At 47.0% G+C, this 21,167-nt stretch overlaps 1 protein-coding gene across 2 annotated transcripts in view; it reads left to right on the forward strand.

Moving 5' to 3' along the window:
- The window catches only part of PDCD4 (programmed cell death 4), a 525,005-nt gene that overhangs the window by 172,499 nt on the left and 331,339 nt on the right, over positions 1 to 21,167 (forward strand). For both annotated transcript variants that reach the window (XM_069611774.1, XM_069611775.1), the window contains exons 6-7: positions 12,583 to 12,804; positions 14,850 to 14,947. In XM_069611774.1, the coding sequence (XP_069467875.1) occupies positions 12,583 to 12,804; positions 14,850 to 14,947 (320 nt within the window). The remainder of the gene's footprint in view (positions 1 to 12,582; positions 12,805 to 14,849; positions 14,948 to 21,167) is intronic.

The raw sequence follows: 21,167 nt of genomic DNA on the forward strand, positions 1-21,167 counted from the left end.
CAGTGGTGTTAGGCCAGCGGACAATGGGAAGATCTGTTAGTTGTCTCGCCAGCCCTTGTTCTCTCTCTGCAGTGGTGGTCAAGAGAAAACCTCTTGAAGGGGAAAACCTTCACCACCCCTGCAGTGGAAGCCACTCTCGCGACAGACTCCTCTCTCACTGGGTGGGGCGCTCACCTGCTTCAGCAGACACCACACAGTGTGGTCCCCTCAAGTAGCGTCCAACCATATAAACTTACTAGAACTACGAGCGGTGTTCAAATTCCTCCGAAAATCATGCCCAGGTGCTGGAAGCCATTGCATCTTTACGGACATTTATAGACTCCAGAATTGGGGAGTTTAAATCCAAAATACAACTCATGCGCCAGGATGCCCGCAACTTAACCGAAAGAGTGACGACTGCCGAAACAGCCATTAAAGAAACGTCGAACGACGCAATGGAATTGAAAGCTAAGGTGGTGGATCTGGAAAGAAAGGTGGCCGTACTTGAGGCCAGAGCCGAGGAGGCCGAGGGCCGGGCCAGACATAGCAACGTCAGAATACTTGGGGTCCCGGAAGGAAGCGAAGGCTCGAACCTGACGGCCTACATAGAGTCCTTGATACAGCAAGAGGTTGGTGCTGAAAGGCTAACGCAAGGATTCTCGGTCGAAAGGGCGCATAGATCCTTACAAAAAACAACCTCCACCGGGCTCATATCCTCGCCCTATAATCGCTAAAATACTCAACTTCCAGGACAGAGAAACCATCCTGCGGCACTCTAGAGAAGAGGGACCCATTGAACGTGGGAACTCCAAAATAGCCATCTACCCTGATTACACCCAGAAGGTCCAGAGGGAGAGGAACTCGTTCGTGCCGATTTAAAGCTCGGCTCAGGCAACTGAATCTGAAATATATGCTGTTATACCCCTCCAGACTGAAGGTAATCTACAAGGGCAGGGCGATCTTTCTGGAATCCCCAGCAGCCGCCAATATGTGGCTGGAGGACAACAATCTAGCAGAAGGCAAAGACACCCAACCCACGCAAAGCTAAAGAATCGCCTTCGTCTGCGCTTGAGACATGGAAGGATCCATGACTCACAAAGCCAACGCAGGCATAAGGCAAATAAACGCAGAGAAGGTAAACCACACAAGTTAGCTACATAGATGCGGCCCTCGCTTGGCCCACACCAGGCACAGAGTCCTACCCCCACAAACAGTTCAGGACAGTTGCCTGACCGACCTCACTCGTGCCCGACACACAGATGGGTCCAGACGGTACGAGAGCGCCTGAGCACCGGAAGGAACATGTAGCTGCTGGGCGCAACCAGTTCAAGTTTTGTTAACCGTTCTGTTAGTTACACAGTCTTCAAAACATCAAGGAGTGAGTGGCACGGGACCAGATGGCCTTGGGGACCGGAGATGAGAGAACGCCGGAACCCAGGCACAGAACCTCACATATGGGGCAGAGGCCGCCCTGAGTAATCTGGGGTGGCCAGAATGAAGGGACCAAAGTACCAACACAATGGCATTCCAACTCGGGGTGTTGATATGGAATGTGAGGGGAATGGGCACATATTTGAGAAGGAACCGGATCCACTCCTACCTGCTCAGGAAAAAGGTCTCGATAGCAATGCTTCAAGAGACCCATCTCACGACAGAATCCACACCTAAACTATCAGAGATGGGGAGGGACTGGAAGAGGGGCACCTTACTCCAAGTTCGCCAGAGGAGTATTCACGTGGGTAAACTCGACCGTGCCCTTCCAGCTACTGGACTACGAAGCCGATCAAGAGGGCAGATACCTAATAATGTGGGGAACTATCGAATGCACGACAGTATGCCTGGTAAACTCCTACTTACCACAACACGGAATACCTTCACACCTCAAAATGTTAAGTACCAAAATGATTCTCTGAAGAGAGGGAGCATTTTATATGGGGAAGCGATTTCAATTGTATCAGGAACGGAGTTATGGACAGATCGGACCCCCCCCCCCTGCCACCTAAATAACGCCGCAACCAACGTGCTAAACACCACAATAGAACAACTCGACCTAGTGGACATCTGGAGGGAACAACGCCGCACCGAGAGGAGCTATTCCTATTACTCGGCCCCACACAAGGATTGATTATCTGCTCATAGACCGTGAACTGGCTCAACAGGTGGAATCCACAATGTACCTAGGCAGAACTATATCGGACCACTCTCCACTGGTTATGCAATGGACACTCTGAGGACCCAGACTACCGATCCCGTTGTGGAGAATGTCACCAGCAGCACTCACTGACCATGAATTTAAGGAGAAACTTGGTACCAAGCTGGAAGACTACCTAGACATCAACAAAGGCTCAGTGACAAGTTGGAGTACGCTATGGTAAGCCATGAAAGTAGTGACAGGGGGAGAGGTAATATCTGGAGCAGGTGGCATCCGTAGACATCTGAAATCGGAACTGGAGGATCTAGAAAACAAGATCATACGCCTGGAGTCCAAAATCGATGCCACACCGGAGACGGAACTAAAAAGAACCCGGGAGGAAGGCCTTTCTCCCTGGAATAGACTGTCTAAATTTGACTACGCGACTTCTATAGCTAGGGCACACAAAGAAGCGGATAAGCCTGGTAGAATGCTGGCCTGGCTATGCAAACGCAAGCTCCCAAGACACCTCCCAACCGAGATAACAGATGAAAGGGGGGCAACTCACAGGACGCAACAAGATATCAACTGCGCATTTGCGGATTTCTACTCTAAACTGTATGCACATGACACTAAAACACCGGTGGAAGACATAAGAGCTACCCTGGAGGAGATTGAGCTCCCAAGATTGTCGGAAGACCAAAGAACTATTGGACGCAGTAATCACTGCAGAAGACGTGACGGAGGCGATCAGATCACTAGCTACATGCAAGGCCCCCGGGAGTGACGGACTTCCGCCAGAATTTTACAAAGCATATGAAGCGACCCTCACCCCGATACTGCATGAGGTGTATATGCAGGCATACGAAAATGGAATCCTACCCAACTCCATGAAAGAAACAATTATAAACCCTATACTACCGGTGTTCAAAGCATTGAAAGCCTTTCAGTTGCACCTGCAGGGGAAGACCGTACTGATCCTACAGACCGCACTACAGCAATGTATTACCTGAACAAACAGGGGGGCACTCGCTCTCCAGGGCTATCCAAGCTGTCCCAAAACATTTGGATATGGGTTCTCAAACACAAGATGTTTTTGTTGTCCCAACATGAGGGCAACTCAGTCTTCTGGCAGACGTACTCAGCAGAGATTTTCCTCTTCCAGAAGAATACGAATGGCGACTGCACGAAGACATTGTGTCCAACGTCTTTGCAGAATGGGGTTTCCCAGAGATCGACCTGTTTGCTACTCAGGAGAACGCCCAATGCCAAGACTACGCCTCCAGGTACTCCCAGAACCGATCCAAGGGGAACGGTCTCTGGATAACTTGGTTGGGGAAAATTGTCTACACTCCCCACCCCCGCCCCCGACTCCCCATCTCAACAAGATGCACCAAGAACCAGTCACCATGATACTAGTGGCCCCGCCAACCCTGGTTCGCTCACCTGATGGAAATGTCCCTCTCCCCACCAGTCAAGCTGCCCTGCCTGTACAACATGTCTCAGGACAGGGGGGGAGACACTACACCCATGCCCACAAACTCTGAACTTAGCAGCCTTGCTCCTGAGATCATAGAGTTTGGACACCTGCAAATCCCTCAGATGCATGGACATACTCGGGGAAGCGAGAAAGCCTAATACACGTTATTGCTATGCCAGTAAATGGAAACGTTTTGTCATCTGGTGCAATTCCAAGGGCGTCAATCCCATTGATTGCTCATCCTCACACATTGTGTTGGTGTCTATCCCACCTGCTGGACTCGGGGTTAGTCTTCAATTCCCTAAAGGTTCATCTGGCTGTTCTGTCAGCCTACACCTACACCACAACAAAAAGTATTGTGGTGGAAAATACCAGTAATTAAAGCCTTTATGGAAGGGGTCAAGAGAATTTATCCTCCCATCTCTCACTCAGCCCCTGGGTGGGACCTGAATGTGGTTTTGACCAGGCTCATGGGAGCTCTCTTCGAGCCTATGCATAAAGCAAGTCTGAAAGATCTGACTTATAAAACGGCCTTCCTAGTGGCTATCACTTCTTTCAAAAGAGTTGGCGAACTACAGGCCCTGTCTGTATTAGGGCCCTTTGTTACAGTCCACAAAGATAAGGTAGTTCTGCGCACACATCCCAGGTTTGCGCCTAAATTCATTTCAAAGTTAAGTTCCATGTGAACCAGTCAATCGAACTACCCACTTTCTTCCAGAACCCCACTAACATGGCGGAAAGAAGCCTTCACACACTAGACGTGCGCAGGGCAGTCATGTTTTACCTCAAAAGAACTAAACCACTAAGGAAGACTAAACAATTCTTTGTTTCAGTGCCAGCTGGTAGAGAAGGGGATCCTGTCTCTAAATCGGCGGTTTCAAGGTGGATTGTCAAATGCATCACACTATGTTACACTCTTGCCAAGAGAGAACTGCCCGTCAAACCTAGAGCACACTACTCGAGGCACTGGGGCATCCATAGCATTCATTGCAAATGTTCCTCTTGAGTCCATTTGCAAAGCGGCAACTTGGAGTTCTGTACACACCTTTACAAAACACTATTGCCTGGACACTCATTCTAGGTCTGATTCTCAGGTGGAACAAGCAGTACTAAGACATCTTTTCTCTACTGTTCCTTCTCACAACCCACCTCCAACTCCGGGTACTGCTCGCTAGTCTATGCACAGCATGTGATTCTAAGCAGATTAACAAGCATCAGAAGACCTGCATTACTTACTGTAATAGCATTTCTGATGATTGTATCTGCTTAGATTCACATGCGCCCTCCCTACCTCCCCGCTCGGGGTGGAAGGAACATAAACGTCTTACTACTCTCTTAATGTACTCACTCACTATAGCCTTGGGCTCCCTCATGGCAGAAAAATTACAATCAGAGGGACCTCGACTCGTGAGGGATTTTGGGTGCTACACACGTCACGATAGGGATAGTGTTACAGACACGCCTATGCCTATATATATATTTCTGAGGCTTGTGGAATCTGCTTAGATCACATGCTGTGCATAGGCCGACATCTAGTGGAAGCTGCGGAGTATTACAGTTTGTTTTTCGAAAGTCGAAAATGGGCGTCGACACAGGCGTGCCAGTAATACTATCCCTAGTGTGACGTCCACTGTACCCAAGATCCCTCACGCGTGTAGGATCCTCAGATTGTTTTTTTCCGCCATACTGGTCGGAAGCATCTTGCGGAGTTCCCTGGCCTTAGCCATACTTTTGCTGTTATTATAATTATACTTCTTATTCATTCCCTTCCCCACCCCAACGTCGACCCTCAACCTCGACGACGGCTGGAGAAGTCATCGACCGTCGACTGCTGCACGACGGATCTGGGCCTCGGAAGGCCGCTGGCCTCGGCCCGGGCCTAGTAGGCCGCTGGCCTCGGCCCTTACAAGTAGGGAGAGTGGGGGGTGGTACATACTCTTCACTCTTGATATATAGTTACATTTTATATATTCCTACACTTAGCAGCCCGCTGCCTTAAGGTGCGTATGGAGGGTACCCCTTTTCAATTCTGCCCCAAGTGCAATCGCAAATACCCTTGGGTCGACAGGCACGCCACGTGCAATCTCTGCTTGCCGAGGGATCACCCCGAAGCGAACTGCAGAGCGTGTAGTAGGTTTAAACCTAAGACACTTAAGGACCGTTCGACAAAGCGTTGGGCCCACCACGCCAGGCAGGAGGCCATGGCAGCGGAGGGCACCTTCAGCGATGGCAGCGACGCCGTACTTTCGGACGGCGAGGGCATTATGGCGTCGAAAGACAGCCGACGAGCGCAGGTCCCCGACCTCGGAAGGTCGTCCGGCAGGGCGGCTATGGGGAAGACCCCCGGCGACGCAAGCGCTACACACCTAACACACACTAAACACACTAAGACCAACCGGACCTCGACGACGTCGACTTCCCGGAAAGAGGCACAAAAAGAACGGTCCGACTCGGTGTCCTCTGGGCGCTCTCGATCGAGATCACCTCACGACGCAAGGCAATCGTCCACTCTTGCCAAGAGTGCCTCGCTACACACATTAACGGAAGTTCGATCGTCGGGAGACGAAGACGACTTCCACCCCCAGGCCGCGCTCCAAGATACCGAGACCGCGGTTAACACCAGTGAGGCCCCACGCCCGAAGCACACAGATACCTCTCCAGACCCTCGGCGCCAGGCGTCGAAAGTCTCTGGGGCCTCCAAGGGACAGGGAAAACATTTTTCCACGCACGGGGAGGGGGGGAAACAGCGGAAAGAACAGCCTTCCACCCCTGTAAAGCCATCCTCTCACCCTAGGCAGACAAGTAAACACAAGTCTACCCTTGAAAAGTCCCATAAATCATCACCTGCTAAAGTAATACCCTGTTCCAGGGAATGGTCCAGTGAAGACATAGACAGGGTTATGTCTAGGATGTCTTCCTTGGCTGATTTTTATGATAAGAACCCAGAACACTTTCTTTCATATAACCCTCAAGGGGCCACACCCTCAGGCTCCTCCGATCCTATCCCGCTAAGTAAAAAGCCCCGGGTCGAAAGACCTGAACCCTTCGAGGTTCAGCCTTACTCCACTCCATATTCTACTCCACTCCCCAGTTACCAGGGACAAGTTTTCCCTGAAGAGGACCAGGAGTTTGAAATTATGGAAGAACAAACCGGGACAGATTACTATGCAGAGGATGAGGACCTGGAGGAGGGAGAAGATGAGCAGGAAATTTACAGAGTAGATTCCCCAGTACAAAGCGAAGCCCCAGTTACTGACTCTCCAGTTGATAACCAGCCCCTCCTTAACGAGGTTCTCGCTCGAGCAGCGGAACACTTCCACATCGACACCCACGGTGTACAGGAGGAAAGGGACTTCGCGGAGGAGTTTGTAGGAGAGAGAAGACCGGTCGCTCAGACCATCCCTATCCTCAAATCCATCCAACGAAGAATAGATCCTTCCCTGGTGAATCCTAACCTCACCAGAGCTGTCAACCCCAGAATTGAAAAGATTTTCCGGGCAGCCCAGTCTGACCCTCTGTATATAAGGGGACATCTTAAACCAGATTCCCTAGTGGTGACCAACACTAGAAAAAGGGCTGGCACGCCCTTATCTTCATCAGAAGCTCCTCCCGACAAGGAGAGCAAAAAACTTTACGGGTTTGGCAGGAAGGTAGCCTCAACGTCCGCCTACCAAGCAAGGATTGCGAATTCCACCACCCTGTTGGCTAGTTACAATTGCCATCAATGGGAAGAAGTCGCGGCGCTCATTGCCTCTGCTCCAGAACCGTTAAAGGGCCAGCTGGCTCGGATCTCGGCAGAGGGGAGAGCCGTGTCTGGTTGCATTTTAAAAGCAACTTTCGACGCCGCTGACAACGCAGGGAGATTGATAGCAGAAGGTACTGTTATCAAGAGACATGCGTGGTTACGGCAGTCGGGATTCAAGACAGAAACCCAGGCTTCTTTAATAGACAAGCCAGTGGAACCCGACCTATTGTTTGGGAAAGCGGTCGAAGACGCACTTAAAAATGCCAAAGATGAATATGAGACTCTCAAATCCCTTGGCCAGCTTACCAACAAACCCCCTAACCAGAGGGGGAACAATAATTTTCGTCGCCCACGCGGCCAAAATTCACAAAGAGGCAACTATGCCCAGGGACAGGGTACACAATGGAATAACAACCAGCAGTCTACCCAGAGTTACGGCAGGGGTAACAAGAGAGGTCGTGGAAGAGGCAGAGGCAGCCCCAACAAGGGAGGTGGCACGCCTCCACCAAAACAGTGACGCTCAGTTCAGGGTCCCTTGCCACGCAACCCCAGTAGGGGGACGCATTTCCACCTTCACCCAGGCTTGGGAAGGGATCACCTCAGACAGATGGGTGCTGTCAACAGTATCCGCAGGATATTGTATAGAACTACTGCAGCGTCCCCGGAATCATCCTCCACGACAAAGAGTGCACTCCCTAGAGCATCAAAGGATCCTTCTCGAGGAGATCGCCATTCTGCTAGAAAAGGACGCGATAGAACTCGTCCCAGGACACCAGGTAAACAAGGGTATCTATTCAACTTACTTCCTTGTGCCAAAGAAAGATTTGACAATGCGCCCAGTATTGGACTTACGGCCTGCCAACAAGTATGTCAAGCCCCAAAAATTCCGTATGACCACGCTACAAGAGGTAATCCCCCTCCTAAAAAAGGGGGATTACATGGCAACCTTGGATATGAAAGATGCTTATTTTCATATTTCCATGCTCCCAGCGCACAGAAAGTACTTGCGCTTCAAGGTGGACAGTCGCCACTACCAATTCAAGGTACTGCCCTTCGGGATAGCTTCAGCACCAAGGGTATTCACCAAGGTGCTGGCGGTGGCGGCTGCACACCTACGCAGGGAAGCAATCCCGGTGTACCCTTATCTGGACGACTGGCTCATAACGGGGGAAACCCCAGGAATTTGCAGGTCAAACATTCAGAGGACTATCGACCTCCTCCACGAATTAGGCTTCTCCATCAACGAGAAAAAGTCAAGTCTGGTGCCAAGCACCTCAAAACAGTTTCTAGGAGCTATCCTAGATACTCAGAAAGGATTGACCTTCCCTTCGGAAGAGAGAATTCGGAATATACTTCTGCAAATTCCGCATTATCAGTCAGGTCAACAGATAACAGTACGCAAAGCTATGCGGTTACTGGGCATGATGGCGTCATGCATTTACCTGTTCCCCCACGCGCGTCTGCGCATGCGTCCCATGCAGGAATAGTTGGCGAAACAGTGGTCTCAGGCAAGTGGTCATTGGGACGATCTAGTGGTCGTTTCGCCAACACTCGTACAGAGCCTACACTGGTGGACAAGAGAGAATCTCGCAAAGGGGAAACCCTTTTACGATCCCGAAGTACAAGCCGTGGTGACTACAGATGCATGCCTGACTGGGTGGGGAGCTCACCATCTCCACCACACAGCTCAGGGTCTCTGGTCTCACTCAGTAGCCAAGAACCACATCAATCTGCTAGAGCTTCTGGCAGTATTCCGAGCGCTAAGGGCGTTCGAGCCCCATCTACTGAACTTGTCGGTGCAGATCAGGACGGACAGCACGACAGCCATGTTCTATCTGAACAAGCAAGGGGGGACTCGTTCGCCAAATCTGTCCAAGCTTGCCCAGAAAATATGGATATGGGCACTCAGACGGAACATCTTCCTGTCATCGCAACATGTTCCAGGGGAGCTCAATTCCCTAGCGGATGCTCTAAGCAGAGACTCCCTCCCAGAAGAACACGAATGGGTCCTTCACAGAGACGTAGTAGAAGATCTCTTCTCTCAGTGGGGTTTCCCCACTATAGACCTATTCGCCACAAGCGAAAACAAACAATGCCCAGGATTTGCATCCAGGTTCCCCCAGCCGGACTCCCAAGGGAATGCCCTGTGGATGAACTGGTCAGGGATGTTTGCGTACGCTTTTCCACCAACTCCTCATCAGGAAGGTGGTGTACAAGATGAACAAGGAATCGATGACGCTCATCCTAGTTGCTCCCATGTGGGCGAGACAACCATGGTTTCCACACCTACGCAGGATGGCGGTGTGCGAACCCATCAGACTCCCAGCCTGGTACAACCTACTGTCCCAGCAACAGGGTCAAACAGTGCATCAGGAACCCAACTCTATGAACCTAGCAGCATGGCTCCTGAAGTCATAGAGTTTGGACATCTCAAATTACCACAGAGGTGTATGGACATTCTAAAGGAGTCCAGGAAACCAAATACAAGGCACTGTTACTTTGATAAGTGGAAAAGATTCGTTATCTGGTGCCAGAATAAACAAATCAACCCGGTTGATTGCACTCCTTCCAACGTTGTGACATACATGCTCCACCTGCTGGATGCAGGGTTGGTTTTTAACTCGCTGAAAGTACACCTGGCAGCCCTCTCGGCTTACACCACATCCCATAACAAGGTCTCGTGGTGGAAAGTACCAGTGGTTAAAGCCTTCATGGAAGGAGTAAAGAGACTTCACCCTCCTATTTCTAACCCACCGCCAGGATGGGACCTCAACGTGGTGCTAGCTAAGCTCATGGGACCCCCATTCGAACCCATGCATAAAAGTAGTCTCAAACACCTGACTTATAAAACGGCCTTCTTAGTAGCCATTACCTCCATAAGAAGGGTCAGTGAAATTCAGGCTCTGTCAGTGCAGGATCCTTTCTTTACTATCCACAAGGACAAACTGGTTTTACGCACACACCCTAGGTTCTCACCTAAATTCATATCCAAGTTCCATGTAAACCAGTCCATCGAGCTTCCGGCTTTCTTCCAAAACCCGCAAAGCTCGGCTGAGGTGAAACTACACACCCTAGATGTGCGTAGGGCGGTCCTATACTATGTAAATAAAACCAGACCGCTAAGGAAAACAGATCAACTGTTTGTCTCCGTAGCTACGGGCAGAGAGGGGGATCGCGTCTCTAAGGGCGCTATCTCGAAGTGGATTATCAACTGTATACAGCTGTGTTACTCTCTTTCTGGAAAGACTCTGCCTTTTACGCCAAGGGCCCACTCTACTAGAGGCATTGGTGCCACTCTGGCTTTCATTGCAAATGTTCCCCTCGACACCATTTGCAAAGCGGCTACTTGGAGCTCTATTCACACTTTTACTCAGCATTACTGCATTGACACTCATTCCAAGACAGATACACAAGTGGGACAAGCGGTTCTAAGACACCTGTTTGCTCATGACCCTTCTCACATCCCACCTCCTTCTTCTGGTACTGCTCGCTAATCTATGCACAGCATGTGATCTAAGCAGATTCCACAAGCCTCAGAAGGGATACATTACTCACCGTAATCGTATTTCTGATGCTTGTATCTGCTTAGATTCACATGCGACCCACCCTTCCACCCTTCCTCCCCTCCGAGAGAAGGCGCATGATTGCTTGTAGTCTTACCTTTCTGTCTATCTGCTTGGATTATCTGTACTCACGCTACTCCTCATGCTTCCTCATGTCAGAAAAAATACAATCTGAGGATCCTACACGCGTGAGGGATCTTGGGTACAGTGGACGTCACACTAGGGATAGTATTACTGGCACGCCTGTGTCGACGCCCATTTTCGACTTTCGAAAAACAAACTAATACTCCGCAGCTTCCACTAGATGTCGGCCTATGCACAGCATGTGAATCTAAGCAGATACAAGCATCAGAAATACGATTACGGTGAGTAATGTATCATATATATATATATATATATCACTATTATAATATATTTTTCTTAGTAAAGCAAACCTAACTTGGCCAACCTAATGCAACCTTAACTCTGGATACTGCTATGTGCTACACATGATACCACATATGCCAAACCAAATGACATGCACGAACCCACACTTTGTGTAGGACTGGAGCAATGAAAGAATGGAAAGTCTACCCCAAATTGGTTACAGCAGGGTTTTAAGTGGGCCGGGCTGAGCCCCATTAGTCTCCCAGAATCTTGATCAAGACCAGGCTCGGATTGCCCCAGTCAGCCCCGCAAACCACTTTTAGTTTCTGTGCGTGGGATTCGAATCTGCGCACTGTCGGTGACTAGCCCGTGCCACGTTGCATTGTGCTATTACTTGGGTGGTGGATTTCGTTTGTTTGATTCATAGACCGCTTGACACATAAATCCAATAACACGCTTTATCTGTCAAGCAGTCTAAAAGAAATTATGCTCTTATGAAACAGCACTGTGCTGCAACACTAGTTTGTTAGCGGCAGGGCTCGGGTTGGAATCCTTAGCACGGGACAATATAAAAAAAGCATTTCTTCATTGTCCCATGATGGGGATTCCAAGCACTGCTGATAACAAGCCAGTGTTGCATCGCACTGTGCTATTTCATACGTGCTGAATTCTATTGGTTTCATTCAATTGACTGCTTGACAGTCTATTGAGTGAAACAAAATGAATTGAGCACCAATGAAAACGGCACAGTGCAATATCACACCTGCTCAGGTGAATCCCCAGCACGAGACAAAAACCAAAAAGGTAAACCCAGCAATTTCTTTTTTTATTATTGCCCTGTGCTGGCGACACTTAAGGCCATGCCCATAATTTAGGCAACCCCTTAGGCCCCCGCCCCGCATCCCCTCGCTTTCTCATCCCACATAAAGCACTGGATTATGGTAATTGTGCACTTGATGTGAAGGCCCAAATACCCAGCAGAATCGGCACAATATGTTATGTCAATAGCAGTCCATGCTTGTTGGTTTATGATCGCAGTGTCTAAAGTTACGGTTGCTTCAGGAACGATAACTGGTGAGTTTTGGGGATTTTAGTCTATTTTTTTTTTTTTTTATTGACTTTTTCTGAAGTTCAGCCAGAACATTTGGTGCATCTTTTCAAATATGGCCCTCTTACCCTGAGAAAACTGTTCAGCTGATTGTTCCTTAGGGAAATCCCATACCCGGATTTCCACTCGCCAACCCCATCCACCCACCTTTTGTATTTCACGAACACTTTTAAAAATGGCCTGTTTTTGCATTTGTTTTTGTTCTTTTAGGAGATGCTACGAGATTTGAATATTGGAGAAATGAAGTGTGGTTTACCAATGTTGGCAGTTTCTTTAGCATTGGAAGGGAAGGCAAGCCACAGAGAGATGACCTCAAAGCTGCTTTTGGATCTTTGTGGGACTCTGCTTAGCCCACAGGATGTAGAAACCGCCTTTGACAAACTACTACAGGAGCTTCCTGAATTGGTCTTGGATACACCCACCGCACCCAAGGTATGATGCCGTTGTCTGTCCTTCTGCTGGAATTTTCTCCAAATCTCAATCAATACATTAATTCATAAACAAAAATTGAAATCTAAAGGAGTAGGAAAAGGATGAAGTCTGGCTTAGTAAAGCACATTTTGCTGTTTATGGTTTGACTTAAACTGCCATTCAGAGACGAAATTAATCTGGTGATTGTTTTATGGAGGGTGGTCACAAAATTGGGGTTGACCGTGGGGTACAGATGATACATCGAAGAACACAATAGAATGACCACACATTGCAGTAAATCTTCCCCATTAGAAGTTGTGCATAAAAGAATAGTTCTACATTCAGGGATGGAAATTGAGACTGGATGATGAGCAGTAGACAAAACTGCTCCTGGGTATCCGGCATTAACTAGTGATCAGTAACTACCACTGGGGAACGAGGAGCTCCTACGTAGGGTTCTTCAAATCTGACCTCCAAATAAGATGCAAACCTAAAATATTGTCCCTTATTTATGAGCCCTTGTGCTTTAAATGTTATATGGAAATGTTATGCTAATTTATAGACTGCCACAAATGTACAGAGTTAATGGCCCATAGGTATGTTCAGCGCTACAGATAAGGGGTGTATCACTTTTACTCCCTAAAAGTAGGCAAATACTCCCCGAAAATATAACCAGGGAGTAAAAATACTCTCAACAAAAAAATAAGAAGCCGACCCTTGGAACCTTGTGCCCATGCTTTCACCCACACAGTTCCATGGATATGTTTGGACCAGTAGTACCACATGAAGAAACTATATATTACTGCCTGATCAGAAGAAGTAAACGTGCATTTTTTAATGTACTTGGATAACTAGGTGAAAAATAATTATTACAAGCACATTTTTGTTTCCCAGTAAAAACAGACCTTTACCTACTCATAAAATACTCGGATTGGAAATTGGACTTACAATATTCTTCCCTAAAACAAGACAAAGACATACTCCCAACTTTAGAAAATGGGGAGTAAAATACTCCCACCTCCAAATCTTATCTGGAGCACTGGGTATGTTTTGATCAGCATCAATTGGCCTGGGGAGCCATAAGTGGCTCCTGATAGCTGTTCAGGTCAAGCTAACCTGGCGACTCTAGGCTATAAGCAGGAGCTACGTAGCTCCCCTTGATTTCAAAACCATGTACATGTTGAGACAGTTTTCTGAAGTCCAAATAAGGGCTTCGTAAAATCATACGACTGAGACGGGATGAAACTCCACTCTTAGTATAAGGCTGTACCACCTGAGTATTTGGTAGCGAAGACCGAGTAGCCAGGCTTATCTAGGACGGAGAGAGAAGGAAGATTGCCTCTGTAAGGTCAACCTCTGCAATCCTTTAGTGGCCAACTCCCACGAGAGTGCTCAGCAGGTGAAGCACAGAAGAACAGACCCAATGGACTCCCTTAAGAGGAATACATAGCTACTGGAGTATGTCGCTGAATTCTTTTTAAAATAAGTTTGGGATGGACCTCGAAGTTCCAACTATAGTTCAGTGTTTCTGAGGCTTGCAGTAGTCTCGTGCAGTATTTGTTTTTACCACTGGATGTTGGGTGGCTCTGAACTGCTCCCAAGGCATCCAGCCTTTTAATTTCTGCTCTAGTTGCCCACATAGTATGCCCCTTATGCAGTCCCTATGATCCCGCTAGTTATGAGGTGGGGACATCCGAGTTACTTGCCTTGTGTGTTGAGATGCATCTTGATCTTTTTCCTAGCCTGACAGTCCACCTGTACAAAGGTGTTTACTGCAAAGCAAACATTTGTTTTCTTTTTTGTTTTTGCGGGGTATGCATGCTACTCATTCAATACAAAGCTGCATCTGTAAGTCATCCCATGGGATTTTACTTTTTAAGCTAGTTACTTTTATCACTATTTTGCAACATACTTGCATTAAACTCCCTTTTCAGACCGCTCATTTGAAAAATCTGCTTAATCTAAAAAGCTAATGAGGCTAAGTTTCTTTATTTCTCCGCCCTGTCCCCCTCCACCCCCCCCTGTATTTGTAAGTGACGTAAACAGTGTTGCATGTTTTTTAACAGTTTGTGGGCCAGTTCATTGCCAGAGCTGTTGGAGATGAAATATTGAGCAGAGATTATATTGACGGTTACAAAGGAGCCGTTGATTGTATACATGCACGGTAAGTGTTCATATCTGCAAGGATTTCTTTCTTGTGTGTTTTAGAACTGCTTATCCACTCCCTTCCCTAGAAATGTCAGCATGTTCTCTAAAGGATTTTTTTTCAAGCTATGGTATGGTGTTGGTTCTATTTTTATTATTGTGTGTGTTTCCGTGTTTACCTCCACGTTAACTGCATGGTTCCAAACATATATTGAGGGAAAAATTTGTAGTAAGTCAGCAAACCTACCTTTAGAAGGGACATATTGTGATGCTTCAAGACTCGCATCAGTTTTAACCCTCAACCTATACAAACCAATAGAGCCAGAATGTTTGATTTTTAAAGGGAACTCATCTTTGTCCGTACTTCAGCTGTCCTAAAATCGACAAAATTACACGAGGAGGATCTTTTTAATGAATGTAGTGTGCATTTTCTTCTCTGTGCTTGCATTGGGGGATGGTCAAAAGGACTATGAAGATTTGATTAGCAGAGGTTATGATACTTTTGTGCCAAAAAAAGGGATGTTTTTTGACATTGTTTGGTTAACGGTAAGGTAAAGATGGGAACGCTGTGGGTTCAGTGTAAAGTTAATGCATTAGGCAGGCGGCATGTGTTTGCCCTGAGTATCGGGAGGCAAACATTGATAGGGGTTAGACACCCTCTGCTCTGCCAAACTATGCAGGTAGCAGACCCAGTTTCTAATTTACAGGCGGCTTGTCTGCTATGCTATGTTGGAACACAAGGGTTTACATTTTTTATTTTTTTTATTTATTTTTTTAATGCTCCAATGCTGGGGAAAAAAGGACTGCGAGGTCTTGTTTTTTTCAAGAAACTTGGTTATGTGCGAGGCACCTTTTTTAATCAATAGATTTACGACTCCAATAAAAAAAAGCCAAGAAGGGTGCAAGAGGTCATCCTTCGGCCATCCTTTTAATTGCTGTCGGAAGCAATTTGAACTTGTTGCACATAGAAGAGTTGAAGTCTAGTCTTGACTGTTATGGTATTGAAAGTATGCTTCAATAGGCAGTGGATCTCAACTAAAGTTGTTCATGAATCCCTATTGTAACCAGTCTTCTATTTCAGATATCGATATTCGGAGGGAGTTGGATAGCATTTTTCTTAACCGAGTCTCTTAACCTTCTTCACTGATAATCTGGGGAGATTTGAGGGGATTTAGGTTGGAACAATTCATGAGGACATGGGACATGTATATGCGAAATGGCAATGTTATGGGAGATCCTCCAATTCGGGCATCCTGATTTGGACCATATTCAAGTTCTAAAATTGACTTTGTTTATGTACTGCATGTAGTGCTGGAAAGTATTTTTTTCTCTTGTGGTTGAGCGAAATACAAATGGTGATCATGCAACACTGCTAACATTTAAATACAGCATTTTTGGGGTCTCCCTTTAAAAATCTAATAGCCAATAACTCTGGTATCTGGCTGATGCAAAGAAGCTTGGTATGACCAAGCATGTTCTAAATGTGCACCTGCACCCAGGACTCTGACTCCTTGTCTGGGTGGTTGGCGGTTGAATCCCCAGGGAGTTTGCCGGGGTAGAAGCCCTTAGTGGTCAGCATGAGCACGGTTTTGATTCCAAGGTCAAAGACCATAAGAGGCAGCTGCATTGTTAAAACAATGAGATCCAACAATGAGGCCCAACGTTAAATGTCAAGATTTGACGCGAGTAAAACAAAAGTGAAAAAACTGGTTGAAGATGCTCAAAATTCTGATGTTTTTAGACTCAAATCAACTGTTATGAAAAAATTGGTCAATTGTGATAAGCATGGTATTTGGTGACTGTTGAATGGTTCTGATAGATAAAGTGCACAGTTAGACAAATGAATTGTATTCCAGAGCCAATTTGGGTAGCGTGTTACTTTAATCTATTTTCTAAAGATTTAGTGGAAGATGGAAACTTGGTTGAGATCATTTGGACCCCCTGGTAGTTATATTTTGATTTTGTGTATTTGGTTTTGTCATTTAGGAAAATTGAAACATTCAAGGGCTTCTGGCCCTGACTGGTTCTCAAATATGACATTAAAAGCCAACATAAGTTTGTGGGCGGATATCCTCTATCGCAGCAAATTTAGTAATACCTGAATCCTGGACTTGTTCAATAGCGGTCCCAATTTATAAAAAAGTATTGGTACTTCGCCCATATTAATTATAGTCCAATATATCTAATCGGCATGTCTTGTAAGATTTTGGCAAGCTATGTACTGAAAGATTTAGTCCTGTGGATGGAAAATTCCCAACGACTTGGCATCTGTCAGACTCGTTTTGGGAGGGGAATGTGGAACATCTTTGAATTGGCTAATTGTGACTCTTCAAACTAAAGCTACAATGGACAGGATGAAACCCCGTTATCTGGCGAACCTGGATATGTCCGCTTTTGATGGAGTAGACCGAGGAAGATTATGGACCAAATTGAGAAATTGGGGGGGTATCCCAGATGGGCTACTAAATATGCTCCTGGTTTATACTAATAATAAACAGAGTTAGGCTGAATTCAGAACGTCTACTTTAACGTGGTATTCCCTTGGAGACTGGCTTCAGGCAGAAATGTGTGTTGGCCTCTTTCCCCTTTTTATTTTATATGCATCAGATTTGCCTCTTGCTTTTCAAAATGTATCCTGTTTACCTCCGAGAATAGGGAGATGGAAACAGGATGGCTAGCATATGCCGATGATTTTATATTCCTGGATGTTACCTCCTATCGGGGAGCTAAGACGTTTGATCAACTTTGAGGTGTTTGCCGCAAACAATGTGTTGATCATTCTAGTATACTCCTATGTCCTGTCCCCTTCCCTCCATACTTATGGGGATGGGACCGGAGCACTTTGTAAAAAGCATCCAAAAAATGTTTTAAAAAATGTGTCCTTCCTCTTTCTTGCGCGGGGCCCAGTACGTGGCTGTAACCCCGCCCACCTTGGCTCCGCCCCACGCATCGCCCATCAGTCCTTTTCTCCGCTCGTTCGGGACTAGACGCACTTGCATCCTCGGAAGATTTTCTTCCCTTTTTTCCTCTCTCGCTAGCGATCGTGTACTAGTCTGTCGTTCAAACTAGACTTTCCAGATTGTTCATCGTGTCACCGTCGCTTCACGAGGGCGGATCCCCATCCTCTTTGTTTAGAGTGTTTGGGTCCGGATCACCGCTGGGACTCGGTTTTACTGCGACTCCCTTTCGGTCTAGGCACTTCAAGTCGGTTGGAGCGGTGGGAGGAGGAGTTCTGACGAACTCCTCCTTCACATTTTCAGGCGTTCATCGATGAAGAAAAAATGCCCGGTAAGTTCTTTACTTTTTAGAGCACCCTGGCCTGGGGATACCTTTCCAGGTTCCTCTTGGGCCGGGAGGAGCGTTGATCGCTTTGTCACCGGGGTTCGCCCTGAGGTGCCCGTTGGGCCTAATGTCATAAATCACCAAGGTATCTTTTGAAAAGGATACGGTAACCAAAAAGGATACAATTGGTAGGGCTCTTCCGGATCCTTATTCACACTACTTGATAGTAGTGAAGTCAAATTAGACCTTCCAAATGATGCCACTCTCTGACCGATGAAACAGGCAGAGAGAGGGATCACTGGAAAGGGCGTGGGAGCTTTATAGGAAGTCAGCCTAGGATAAATAAAGTATCATAAGAAATTGTCCCAAATCAACTGACTATAGAACAGTAATATCACTAGTTAACAACACTGACCTGTGGGCTTAGAACGGAAGTCTTCACCAAGTCTCTGAAGAAATCCAGGAGTAGAAACAACGAAAGGGAAGGGAAGGGAAGGTTAGTAAGGGAGACTTATCCCGAACGGCACAAGACTCACTCTAGATACCGGGTTGGTGCACCACAGGATAGCGTCCAAAGTACTGTGCACAATCACCTTCAAAAGAAAAACTTCCTTTCCCACGTAGAAACAGAAATATGATGAACTGAGTCCACCTGTTAATCTCCTCACAGGTGCCAGGGATTCACTCCAAAGCAAAGAATAGTATGCTTGTGGAATTATACGTTCAAACAGAGTTCAAAAGCCTGCGTGCAGGATTACACGCGACAGAGTTCACGCAGCCGGGACAGCCGCTCTTGCCAGCGTGAGGATTCACACGCAACACAAGGACACGCAACTAGGACCACAGCGTGTAAAGAGTAGAGTGGCTCGCGTGCGATAAGCAAACAAGTGTAGGCAGTCTGGTGTACGCAGTCTGAGTAGCCGTATCTGAAGAGTTCCAAAATCCGTGTGTGTATTACCCGCGAACAAAGTACACGCAGCCCAGGACAGCCGCGCTTGGAAACAGCGTTAACGTGGGAATTCCACGCGACCAACTTCACATAGTCAGGAAAGCAGCATGCGAAGAAATCGGGAGCCTGCGTGTCAGAATACACGCGATTGAAGAACACGCAGACAGTGCGGCCAACCTGTGACTTCCAGACAGCAGCTCCGGGAATTCGCGTGTGGAAGGAAACACGCCGAAGAAGCCAAGGAAGTAACTGAAGAAAATGCGAGGACTCAGATCAAGGGTTTCAGCTACCAAACGCCATAATGGTTCTATCAGAAGCAGCGAGTGACGTATTCACGCTGCTTATGAACGTACTGCCAAAACGCACGTGACTAACCTAAATCACATGAATTTAACGGCGTGAATAATGCAGACGTAGTTTTCCCGGCAGTGCATCAAACCATCTCCATTTAGAATAGAACAGTCTAGCAGTTCTATAAGCATAACTCGTTCTGCGTGAAGATGTTGTTCCAGGTCCAGGGGTACTATGTCCAGCATGCATGACAGTGCCACCCCCAAAGGAGCAGCCTCTCCCCTTTTCAAATGGAATTTTCTTAATAAAGCAGGAGCATGGATATTGGAAAGAGGTTCCCAGGACCTATCTTCGGCACCATAGCCTTTCCAGTCCACCAGATAATACGGCCTACCAGAACGTAGTCTCATATCCAGTATTTCTTGTACCTCGAATTCGTCCGAACCTTTCACAGCAACAGGCCGTGTAGACAATCTAGTAGAATCGGAGCATGGTTTGATGAGTGACGCGTGAAATACTGGATGCACTCGCCATCGTTTTGGCAATGCCAGACAGCAGCCGGGTTAATCACATTGATCACTTCATATGGCCCAATGTATTTAGGCAACAGTTTCTTTTTACCAGGTATCCTCAAGTTCTTAGTAGAGAGCCATACTTTCATGCCTGCTTTGTAAACTAGTGCAGGGACTCGATGAGCATCAGCATAGATCTTATCTCGTTTTTTAGCCTGCTTCAATTGCTGTTTCACCTTCGTCTGTAGACTCTTTAGATCTTGGACATTATGAACTGCTGCAGGATTATCCATAGACTAACCGGAATCCAAAGGAATGGATCGGGGGTGTTGCCCATACAGAGCATAGAAAGGTGAAGTACCTATGGCACTATGGTAGAAATTATTGTAGGCAAATTCCGCTGCCGGCAGGACATTGACCCAGTCTGACTGGGACTGCAGACACAAACACCGCAGGTATTGTTCCATAGTGCTATTGACCCTCTCTGTCCGTCAGTTTGGGGGTGATACGCACTAGACCTCCTGTCATCAATTAGTAATGCCGAGGTTAGTGCTCGCCAAAAACGTGATGCAAATTGAGAGCCCCCGTCGGTAATTATCACTGAAGATTGACCAAAAAAACGGAATATATGCCGGATGAATAGATCAGCTAGGACAGCAGCTGTTGGTAACCCAATACAGGAAACAAAAAGCCAATTTCGTAAAGTAGTCCACCACCAGCCATATGGTATTGTAACCATTATTTCTTGGGAGTTCTACCACAAAATCCATCAATATCATCTCCCATGGTTTGTGAGGAACAGGTAAGGATTGTATTAAACCCACGGGTTTGCCGGGAGTGTTTTTGCATTGGATGCATACCGAACATGTTGAAACATAATTTATAACATCTCGTGTTATGGAAGGCCACGAACACCATCTTTTGAGCAGCTCTAGGGTCTTCTGTCCAGGATGGGCTGCCATAAAGGAATCGTGTCCCCAACTGAGAGCCTTGTTCCGGGTGGTAACTATTGGTAGATGAAGCACCCCTTGTGTGAAAGGCAAACCGTTGTGTATGTCTAGATTCAGTTCCTGAACCAATCAGGGATTTTGTTTCACCCATTCTTGTAATTCACATTTTAGGGAAGGTTGTGCAGAACAACTTCATATCACATGGTCTGCCAACAATGTATTTTGCACCAGTGGTTCTTCCTTCAAATCCTCACC

Source organism: Ambystoma mexicanum, chromosome 8 (assembly GCF_040938575.1).
Source record: "Ambystoma mexicanum isolate Mex_15411 chromosome 8, UKY_AmexF1_1, whole genome shotgun sequence".
Classification (NCBI taxonomy): domain Eukaryota; kingdom Metazoa; phylum Chordata; class Amphibia; order Caudata; family Ambystomatidae; genus Ambystoma; species Ambystoma mexicanum.